The sequence below is a fragment of the Chenopodium album genome, chromosome 23 (genome assembly GCF_948465745.1).
Source record: "Chenopodium album chromosome 23, dcCheAlbu1.1, whole genome shotgun sequence".
In the NCBI taxonomy this organism is placed as follows: domain Eukaryota; kingdom Viridiplantae; phylum Streptophyta; class Magnoliopsida; order Caryophyllales; family Amaranthaceae; genus Chenopodium; species Chenopodium album.
The window spans coordinates 39,821,096-39,832,362 of record NC_137856.1 but is presented as its reverse complement, the minus strand read 5'-3'; the positions used below and the strand labels follow the sequence as shown (position 1 = coordinate 39,832,362).

Sequence of the window (11,267 nt, the reverse complement as noted above, 5' to 3'; positions counted from 1 at the left end):
AAAGGGAGGGGGTGGGTTCGCGCGGCGGCGCCGGCGCCGGCAGGGGGAGGGGGGAGGTGAGGGGTGGCAGTGAGGAGGAGGGGTGGCAGTGAGGAGGAGGGGTGGCTGCAAGGTGGTTGGAGAGATGGCTAAACGGTGGAGTGGGCCCACTAACGGAAATAGTAACAGAATAAGGCATGTGGTAGTGATTTTTAACAAACTCTGTTTTAGGTGGTAGTAAAATAAAAAAAAAAAAAATTAAACAGGTAGCAAATGTGAAGCGTGGTGTTTTTATTGGTAGCAAATGTGAAAATTTCCTAAAAAGAAAATAGAGAAAGTACTTTTTACACAAGATATTATTGTCTAATTATCACCTTAATTTCCTATTTTACCCTACTTAGGTGTTTTAGAAATAATGAAGTGTACTCCAAGAGTCCAAGTCTCCAAGTGTAGTTTTCCTTAAGAAAATCAAAAATAGTACTACTCCTAGAAGAATTAAACAAGGTGTTTGATAAATCATACGTACAAGTAACTATTACTCGTATCACGCAAAACAGATTGTAGGGCCACACACTCTAAAAAAAAAACTTGTAAGGAAAAAATGTCAAATTTGATCAATTTTACTGCAGGTGACAAAGTTGAAATAATCAAAACTAGTTCAACAAATTTCGCAACAATATTCTACCCAGCAACAATTATTCTTCGGGAAATCAATCAACCCAACAAAAGAAAGAAAAGAAAGAAGAACAATAATTACTATGATCATGATGATTATGATGATGAATTTGAAGATGAAGAAGAGGTATTTATGGTGCAGTATAAAACACAGTTTAATGACATTGTAACATTCGTCGAACTGGCCGATATTCGACCCGTTCCCCCTGAAGATGGTGCTGGTGGGGTGTTTGGTGTGGGTGATAAAGTGGATGTTTTGAGTGATGGGTGTTGGATGAAAGGTATGATCTTGGGGGTTTTGTACGAGGGTTTGAGGTATATTATTGAAATTGAGGGTGATTTTGATGGTCCTATTGAAGTTAGTGGGTCTTGTTTAAGGGTTCATAGAGATTGGTGTAATGGGTCTTGGATTCCTCCTTTTGATCATCATGTTCAGGTACAAATTATTTACATAATTTTTCCAATTAATTGGTTTTGTTTAGTGAAGTTTTGTGTAGGGTTTCAGATTATTTGATTTTGTTTAGTAAAATTTGAAATTTGTTTTGTGATTTGTTTTAATTTTGTGGGTGAATTTAGGGTTTAAGAGTTCAGTATGACATTAATTTTGTGGGTCGAATTGGTTTTATGCATATGATTTCATTTTATATAGTACCCTTTGTTTTTAGATTAAGCAGTGAATCAAAATTTTTGGGACGTTGCTTATATAGTTGTATGATCTTGGTTTCTGACTTTCAGAGAGACTCATTGAAGATGGAAAAGGATGGTGTTCCTAAGCCTGGGACAGTTACTGCAGTCAGAGCCGATGCCAATGGCAAGCGAATGAGGGTCGTTTTTAAGCGTGCCAAGGGACTAGAGGAGGCAAAATTTAGCCCTGGGACAGCTGTTGAGGTTAAAAGTGATGAGGATGGATATCAAGGTTCTTGGTATGCTGCTACTGTTGTTGGTTCAGCTGGATGTGCCAAGTTTCTGGTGGAATATCAGACCCTTAAGACCGATGATGAGTCACAACTCCTGAAAGAAGTTGCAAATGAGCAGGATATCAGGCCTTGCCCTCCAGAGATTTCCCATAGCAATAGATATAAGGAGTTTGAGCAAGTAGATGCTTGGTATAATGATGGATGGTGGGAAGGTGTAATATATGAAGTTCTTGATGGCTGGAAATACATTGTCTACTTTGCTACAACTAAAGAGAAGTTGGTCTTTCAGCATCCAAACCTGAGACCTCACCAGAATTGGGTTGAAGGAAAATGGAGTTCGGCTTTCATGGTATGATTTTCATTTGTAAATGACTTCCGCAGATCATACTCTCTTGGTAGCAGTAGTCAAGATATTATCTAGATAAGATGAAGCTACTACTCTCTTGGTAGCAGTAGTCAAGATATTATCTAGATAAGATGAAGCTACTATCTGCAATAGTCATACTTCTTTAACTAGTGTATGCCAGAAGAACAAGTTATGGCTGTGTTGATAATAAAAAATTATCGAAACTGCTTTATTGTGTAGACTAAATAAATCTGATTTTCTGTTGTAATACTAGTAGATTTACTGCTTGGAATTGAAGTTTGCCTTTCTCCTCTGTCTTCAGTTGTCTCACCTATCTAATTGCTTACACTGCAGAAATCAACAGAGGAGAACAGATTCGATGCAGAAAAACCACCACAAGAAATTTTCAGGGAAGGTATGCTGGTAGAGGTCAGAAGTGACGAAGATGGTTACCAAGGATCCTGGTATGCAGCCACTATTATCAAATTGATAGCGAAGGATAAGTTTCTGGTGGAATATGACAGTCTGAAAACAAAAGATGAGAGCAAGCCTGTAAGAGGAGAAGTTCCTGCTACTCATGTTAGACCTTTGCCTCCTTGTACAATGCACATTGGTCGTTACAAGTGTCTTGAGGAAGTTGATGCCTGGTGGGCTGGTGGATGGTGGGTAGGCAAATTCTCCAATGTTCTGAATAGAAAGAAGTACATTGTGCACTTCGCTACAGGTGATCAACGGGAATTTGATCATGGAAGTTTGAGATCTCACCAAGATTGGATTCATGGAAGATGGATAACCAACAAGGTAATAGTTCTCTCTTTTTTTCGTTTGCTAGAATTGTCTTTATTTTATTAGACATCCAAGTTCAATGATGCTTGGCCAACTATGGAGCATATCATGAGCGTTGCACTTCTGCTGATTAAATGCAGAATATTCTTAGCCAATTTGATTGTATATTACAAACAATTTCTTCTAATATGAACTCTTTAAGAGAAACTTTTAGTTCACCAGTAGTAAGGGTTTGCCATTAATTGCTTTCAGCTAGATAATGTGAATTTTTCTTTTCTCCTGTGGTCAATGGAAAGCAAAGACCCTAATATATGTCCACTAATGTTGTTATAAAGGTATTCGATGTTTTATATCTGCATATACCAATTTTCTACGTATGCTGAATCCTGAGCTCTTGCTTTGCAGCATTCGTCAAATGACTTAAAGTTGAGAAATTCATCAACTGAAAGGAAATACACTCAAAGCGAAGCTCATAGAAGTTTTAGCAGAGGTACAATGGTTGAGGTTAAAAGCGATGAGCCAGGCTATGAAGGATCCTGGTATTCTGCAGTTATTGTTAGCTCAACAAGAAAGGGTAGATTTTTGGTAGAGTATCTGACACTCAAATCAGAAGATGAAAGAAATTATCTTAGAGAAGAGGCTGAGGCTCAAAATATAAGACCTTCTCCTCCTGATATGGAAGTGGATGGCTGCTATTTTCTGCTTGAAAAAGTCGATGCCTGGTATAATGATGGGTGGTGGGCAGGTGTGATATCTAAACTTCTTGCTGATCTGAAATACATGGTGTACTTTGAGGCAACCAAAGAGGAATTAGAATTTGATCATATAAATTTGAGGACTCATCAGGAATGGATTAATGGGAAATGGATCACTACTGCAATTAAGGTATGATTTCTTACAGTTATACTAGATTACTAGTAGATGAATTCTCTGTTATATGTTAACTTTGCAGTTGGTTCACAGATTTTCGATTAACAACACATTCATTTACTAATTCCAAGTTTCCAGCAATCAGCAATGTGTATATATAATAACTGTATATGACCTATTAACCTTATTAAACTCTTAACTAATACTGCTGCCATTTATATACTTGAGCCTGTTATACTCTTGCCACCACAATATTGGCACAATTGGAATTGGCACTGAGGTTATGAACAATTGTTAGTATTAAATAAAATGAAAGTTTGTAGAATAAAGATGCTAACATATGCTTGTCAACTTTGATAATGCAGGACACCTTTTTAACCTAGATGTTATTTCAGAGAGAGAGAGACTATAGAGCAGGCTGCAAATTCAGCATCAGTCATTTTTGATGGGTGTCAATTTCTTCCAGTAATTTGGTCTGTCTGGCATTATTCTCACAAAACAATTTTGTGCCCAAGAGCCTATTCTCTTGAGCGTAGCACCAGAACATCCAGATCTTTCTGGTTTTGTGGTTGTAAATTCTGTTTTACACTTACTCATGAAATTCCTGTACAGTTCAGCATATACCTGCTGGAACTGATATTAATCGATTCACTTTTTTAGTTGATGCAAACAGATGGTAATCTTCTGTTACTGAGGACTGTAAGGAGCCTGTGCACACCCCTGCACCCTGATAGATATATTCTCAATATTTCCTTGACCCTACAGGCTACAGCTAAACGCCAATGATTATAGTGATTTTATTCTTGCTCTTAAAACTATCGTTTGACAACAATTCAATACTTGATAATAGAAAAGGAGTCATTACTTACCAAACAAAATTCTACATTCAGTCATAGATAACTGGATATCCATGAAATTTGACAGACTTGCAGGTGATTTGAAAACTAAAATATCAACCAAATACAGTGACTGGGATTGTCAAAGATGCTGTTTAGCTTATTACATGATATGCTTACACGCTTAGCAGAAGCATATCATTAAAGCCTTCAAATTCTTGACAGCAGCAAAAAAGCACTCCTTTGAGCTGTACAGGAAATTTTATTTTTATTTCAGAGCACTGAACTTATACCATTTTGAGTTAAGTCAAGGAGAAATTCACCTCTTACAGAGACTTTTAACCTGGACCCGAGGATGATGCTAGAATTGCATATGTATGAGAGTTGAGAAAATTGGAAATCCACTAAGCATTTATCATTTTCTTCTCGGTTGCCAAAATACATAGAAATCAGCACAGCACACAGCAGAGAGACTAACACAGAAGGCTATCACCCTATCTGAACTGGAGACTTAATCTACTTTGAACTTTTATGTTACCTACCAAATGGAATTAAGGTAAATTTTTCTTGGAAATTCTGTGAGAATGCCGTTGACAACCAGCCAAACAAAACCAATCTGACATTGTGGTTATGTTGACTCCAAAAGTCCGAATTGGGGACTGACAATGAAACAACCAACATAAAAGAATTTCACAAACACCTCGATGAAAAAGATCCCAAGACAATGACAATGTAAAGTATGTAACATTAAGAGAATAAAACCAAATTTACAACCTAACAATTTACTATTGCAACTATCCTGTATTCCTGTTTATATAATGTTCACAGGTTTAATTACAAACACCAAGAGGACTACTTCCAAATTCATCTATATGGCATAATAATTCATGAGTTTGAGATAATATGTACAGATATTCACCTTATCTTGCCAACTTAGTGAAACGAAAATATTGTACTCCGAAATGCATATGCAGAGAACCACAGAGGAAGTGTTGAGTTGCTTTTCACCGAATACATTTCTTTCCAAACGCCAGTGCTCCTATTGTAGACCAACACCTGCTTGTGTGTAGCCAGGAAAACACAATCACCTGTCTGACTTATAGGGAAAACTCCCGGCGCCAATCCTCTGATACATCTAAGACTCACCCTATCAACCATTCTCCATACTTGTTTCTCATAGTCCTCCATCACCCATACATCCATTGAAGCATCAGAAATCTGAACCACAGACAAGCAACCATATGATTCCAACAAATACATCCTATTTCCTTTTCCGTAACTCATTTCATCTGGCAAATAAAGTTTTCTCCAAACATCGGTCTCCAAATCTAACACAATAATACACGAATAACTCACTGTCAACCAATGTAGCATCCCATTCACAAAAACAACCTGATTTCTGTTCATTTGAGTAAAATGTTCCTCCTGCAATGTCACAAACTTCCTCCATTGGTTTATCTCCGAGTTATACACCATACATATAAACGTCTTAGTCGGGCTATAACCAAATGGGCGATGATAGCCGGCTAACACAACACTGAATTTCCTAGTATCATACAAATCACAAGCTATACCAACCAAAGTAGCCTCGCAGTCAGGATAAAACCTAGTGACAGGCCTCTCCCTACATTTGGGGAGCAATTTATACTCCCTAGTCACAGGATTACACACATAAAACACACCCTTATCAGGTATACTTGAGCAGCATAACAACCCATTACATGAGGCTCTAACTTTAACCCTATCTTTCAGAAAATTTAATGGAAATTCAGATACACCCTTTGAATAATCAACACAAATTAAGCTTGATTTAGACTCTGAAATCTCAGTAATTTCAACCAAAATCATAGAACTCCTAACTGACATTTCATTATACAGATGAACAAAGTACCTTTCTGAGAGCAATTGGTACCAGTATTTACAAACTGCCCTGAATCTGAAGACAGACTTTATTGGCAGTCTTGATAAAATCTGAAGAATTACTTCATCCGGGAAAAACCCATTTCTTGAATCGATTGAATTCATCTTCTAATTACTGTATAATCCAAAAAAAAAAATATCAACAATTATACCAAAAAAAAATTGATCTTTTGACCCCAAAAAAATATTTTGCAAAAAAAGTTAGAAATTTGCTTACCAATGAAGAAAACTTGTGAGCTGGGATTTGAAGATGCGTTTTTTCATATGTATCAAATGTCAAATAGGAGTTGAAAATAATTCAGAGAATTTTTTATGACTTCGTAATATTTTTTTTCGGACCAGTACTGAGAGATAAGCAGTTTGTAGAAGTATGATGATTATTGATGATGAAAGAAAACGTGGTCAGACAAAAAATTCGAGTTCCGAAATCCGATTCTATCTGAGAGAATGTGATCACGTTGACTGAACTTGCCCCTAACTTTGTTTTGTATGACAATTTTGGGCCCTTGCTTTGAGTAGAAATGGCCAGATGGGTCAATTACTCAATTGTCCATAGAAAAATGTAAGATCTTGGAGAGGTGTCCAAATGTAATTTGATATGACCCGATTCAAAAATTAAAATTATTCGATTTAAATTTTGATTTGTATGAACATAATAATTTAGAATGACTCACGTTTGAAATAGACCTGATTTGATCTCACTAAACTCAAACTAGACACTTAATTTAACACCTCATTCATGGCTCACAATTAGGGTAGACTTGTAGAGGAGCTAAGGAGTACTATTCTTTTTTTTTTTTTTTTGACAACAAGGAGTACTATTCACAACTTGGAAAAAAAAAATTAATTGAAAATAAGTTACTCTCTTTTAAAAAAAAATATTTACATCACTTTGACTTATGTATATTCACATATTGTATTTAACTTAGTTTTTTTTACTATTATAAAAAAAAAGGTTACAATCTCCTTGTAATATATCATTAGATTTAGTTATCTACCTGATCAGTGGTTTATTTTACCACTTATTGTGATGATTTTAAACCAATTTTGTAGTCTTTCCCCCTCTTTCTAACCCCCTTTTGTATATAAAACTTGCATTTTGGCTTTTCCCCCTCCTTGTGTACTTGTGTACTTAATTCGCAAGTATAGGTGAAGTTTTGGCGCAAGAATAGCTCTTGAAGGACTTAATTAAGATAGAGCAAGATTGAAGAGGGAGAGGTCACTCCCAGAGGAGCGGGCGTGAACTCAACAATCTGCCACATTTCTGAGATTAGCAAGAGCGGGTGTCAAAGTGGCTGTTCCTGCACGTTGCACCACAAACTGCTTCAGCCATCAACGCCAGGAGCGGGCGTGCACTCACAAAGGAGAGCGGCGCTCCTAGCTGTTCTGATAGAATATGCCTCAGTCTGAAACAGGAGGAGCGGGGCGCGCACTTTGCGAGGAGCAGACGCTCCTCCCTGATATTTTGAATCTGCCATCAGTTGAAGAACAGGGGAGCGGGTGCGCAAGTTTCTGAAGCGGGGCGCTTCTGTCTACGAATCCAGATTACTTTTGACGGAATAACCTATGTAATTCGGGGAGTATAAATACTACCCCTTTGGTTCATTTCAAGGGCAGCAGTTTTTAGAATAGTTTTCAACAACTCTCCTCTTAGTTAGCAACTTAGCTCATTAATTTAGTTAATAATTTAGTGTAGAAATTCTCAAATCTAATCATTGTGGAAGTGAATTCAATGATTATTCTCTAATTTTTAGCAATTGTACTCAACTTTGAAGCTTCAATTTAGTAACTTCTTTCACCTTTTTCTATCTATTTTCTGATTTTATTTGGTTACATCAAGTCTCTTTAAACTCTTTTGATCTTGATAATTTGTTGTTGCATGTTAGTTTTACCCCTAATGAATCACTTTTCCCCAATTTTAGAATTGTTTAGAACCCCAACTTGGAACTTTGCATGTTACTCACAATGAGTTGTGAGTAGTTCTCATCGCTAGGCTGTGGTTGGGTGACACTCAACCTAATGGTTAATTAAGTGAATTTGGGAGAAGTATTGATGTTTGAATTGTGATTAAATTGATTATATGAGATTGCTTATTAATTCCTTATGATAGGAGTAGCTACCCTTGATTTTGAGCTTGATAGCATGATATGATTGATTTGACATGGGAATGTAGATTAAGTTCGTCATTACTTATTGCAATTTGATTATGTATCTCCTATCGCTAAACTAATGAGGGATCTAAGTTTAAGAGTATTAGTTGAACTTTTAATTGCATGAGGTTGGTCTTACATGTAGTCCTTACTATCTCTTTGTCTTTATTTGCTCCCAATATGCTTGATTACCATGGTTGAGTGGATCCCATTTCTCTAGTGCTTTTAATTATTTGATTTAGAACAATAGTTTGTTTGTCTACTTGACAAACCCCCAATCAACAAAAGTCTTCAAATTAGCTTGCGTATTAAGATCTTTAGCGATTATATCCCGTTCCTTGTGGACCAAACTCTTGCTTATCATTGTTCTTGGTTTGTGAGATGTTTGCTTATAAATGTGTTTAAATGAGTGTGAAATGTGCGACCATTCTAACAGCCATCACTACCATGTTTATTTTCATCATATATATATTCTTTAACAATTTTTATTACTAGTAAACAATTACAAAAGAATATTCCTTCTTTTAAAAAAAACTTCCCCCGTTATTTTTTACTTGACTCGTTTTGACTTTTACACTATTCACAACCCCTCATTTGACCGTCTTTTAAGTATAATATATAAGGAAAAACACTTTAATGTGGGATGTTTTTAAATTCGTCTAAATAAGTACTATCATAATATGTAAGTTTTACAATTTTTACTTATACATAATTAAAGTTATTGATCGTTAAAGTTTTGCATTGGCAAGCGTGTTAAAAGAAACAAGTCAAGTGAAAAAAGAACAGAGGAAGTAGAATATTAATGATCAAACTTATGTCTGCACAAATGTGATGGTTAAAGTGATGCAAATATTAATATATAAAGGGAAAAATTGAAATTAAAATATTGGTTTCTTGTGCCTTTTTTAAAAGGAAATATTAGAATTGGTTTGTTTGATTTGCCGTTTTGGGATGCTATTTCATATAAGCGTGGGATGCTATTTGAATTATGCTTATAATTTTACAAAGAAAAGGGAAGAGCTTCATGGTATAAAGTTGGGTTGAGCAAAATCAAAATCATGCGAAAACATGATTCAAAAAGTAAAGCATCTGATCCAACAATCACAACGTTTTGAATACCCATCAATCCGATTAATCGTTATTTTGTACGGTTAATTACCAGTAACATTTTAAAATCAAAGTGTATGCACTAAATAAAAAACTGAATAAAATTACACGTGTATGCCACGTATTAGATATAAATTCAACATGTCACCACCTACACAAATTGTGTATTGGTAACGGACACGTATTCAATGTGAAATACAACACGTCACCGCCTACACAAAATATCTATACTAAGTATGAATGTATAAAGTAAAAATTATGATTCATTCAAAATGAGAACTCCTTGATGTCTCGGGTTCTCAAAGGCAAATACTTCCCCTCCTCTAGTTTTTTTGATGCAAAAGTTGTTTCTGATATGAGCTTTGCATGGAGATATTTTACGTGTGAGGGATGTGATTGAAAAGGAGCAAGAAAAATTGTTGGGAGAGGAAGTAGCATTCGAATGTGGGATGATTCGTGGGTTCCCAATCTTCCATATTTTCGTGTATTTTCACCAAGAGAGGATGGGGATTATATGCCAACCCATGTGAATGAATTGTGGGATGATAGAAACTGGAACATGAGCTTACTTAGTGACTTATTTTCCCGAGAGAAGTGGTTGGGATATGTGGTATTCCAATCCCTATGTTTGATGGAAATGACGAGTGGTGTTGGCATTACTCTAAAGATGGTTGCTACAATGTGAAAAGTGCTTACAACCTGTTAATAGAAGAGGAGGAACGGAGCAGAGCAACGTCATCTATAGCCCCTATTTCTTTCAACTAGAAGAGCATTTGGCAGACCAAGGTTCCTCCAAAGGTTAGATTTTTTGCGTGGAAGTGTATTAAAGGGGCATTCCCAGTGAGAATGAACTTGGTTGCTAGGGGTATGGATGTTGATCATATATGCCCAATGTGTGGGGATGTGGGTGAATCTTTAATGCATATGCTCCTTCTTTGCCCAAAAGTAGTGACAATTTGGAGACATTCGGTGCTAAGTCTCGAGCCAAATGAAGATGATGCAGGCTGCTTCTGTGTTTGGTGTGATAATTTGTGCAAAAAAATTACAGATTCGAAGTGGTGGGACATCTTTTGGTGCTTGGCTTGGGGTGTGTGGCTAAGGCGCAATATGTGGGTTTTCAAGTGGAAGTCAAAACCTAAGTTTGATGTCTTACACAAAGCTGTTAGCTTGGTGGGAGAGTACGAAGAAGCAATGGAGAGGACGTCTACCGCGCTACCAAGTCAGAGCCCGAGCTCGGTTTGGAAAGCACCACCTGCTGGCTGCTGGAGTGTATAAGCTGAACGCAGATGCAAATTTCCAAGTGCAACAACAGATTGGTGTAGGGGGTGTTTTAAGGGACCATGTTGGGGAAGTGGTGGTGGCGTATTGTTCAAGAGTGACGGGCAGCTTTGATGTTGATGTTGGCAAAGTCTGGTGATTGCTATTGAGGCCGGTTTCAGATGCTTTGTGTTGGAAACTGATAATATCACATTGTTTCATCACATGAAGAAAGGAGTCACGCCTAGTCGCCTAGCACCGCTTTTGGTAATGTTGTGAAGGATATTCTTATATTGGCTAGAGAGTGTGTTTCGTGTTCTTTCTCGTTTATTAAAAGAAAGGGTAATAGTGTTGCCCATAGCTTAGCATATTTAAGTAACTCTTTTAGTGTTTTCCGCACATGGTTAAAAGAGTATCCCCGAAA

General features: G+C 36.7%; 1 protein-coding gene and 1 pseudogene across 3 annotated transcripts; one reads left to right on the top strand and one right to left on the bottom strand.

Moving 5' to 3' along the window:
* The first annotated feature begins 532 nt into the window (after positions 1 to 532).
* LOC145609052 (protein AGENET DOMAIN (AGD)-CONTAINING P1-like) lies at positions 533 to 4,211 on the top strand. Its single transcript, XM_081664623.1, has 5 exons — positions 533 to 1,090; positions 1,390 to 1,920; positions 2,272 to 2,718; positions 3,109 to 3,588; positions 3,939 to 4,211. Exons 1-5 carry the CDS (start codon positions 581 to 583, stop codon positions 3,954 to 3,956), a joined length of 1,986 nt encoding a protein of 661 aa, XP_081520749.1. The 5' UTR covers positions 533 to 580; the 3' UTR covers positions 3,957 to 4,211.
* Positions 4,212 to 4,977: 766 nt separating this feature from the next.
* On the bottom strand, positions 4,978 to 6,723 carry LOC145608940 (F-box protein At5g49610 pseudogene; annotated as a pseudogene). Of its 2 annotated transcripts, XR_014105956.1 has the most exons (3): positions 6,547 to 6,723; positions 5,329 to 6,444; positions 4,978 to 5,068 (listed from the first exon to the last, which is right to left on the bottom strand). The product of XR_014105956.1 is annotated as an F-box protein At5g49610 pseudogene, transcript variant X2 (transcript). The 2 variants fall into 2 exon arrangements; XR_014105955.1 differs by lacking the exon at positions 4,978 to 5,068 and having other exon boundaries at positions 5,135 to 6,444; positions 6,547 to 6,722.
* Positions 6,724 to 11,267: the final 4,544 nt, after the last annotated feature.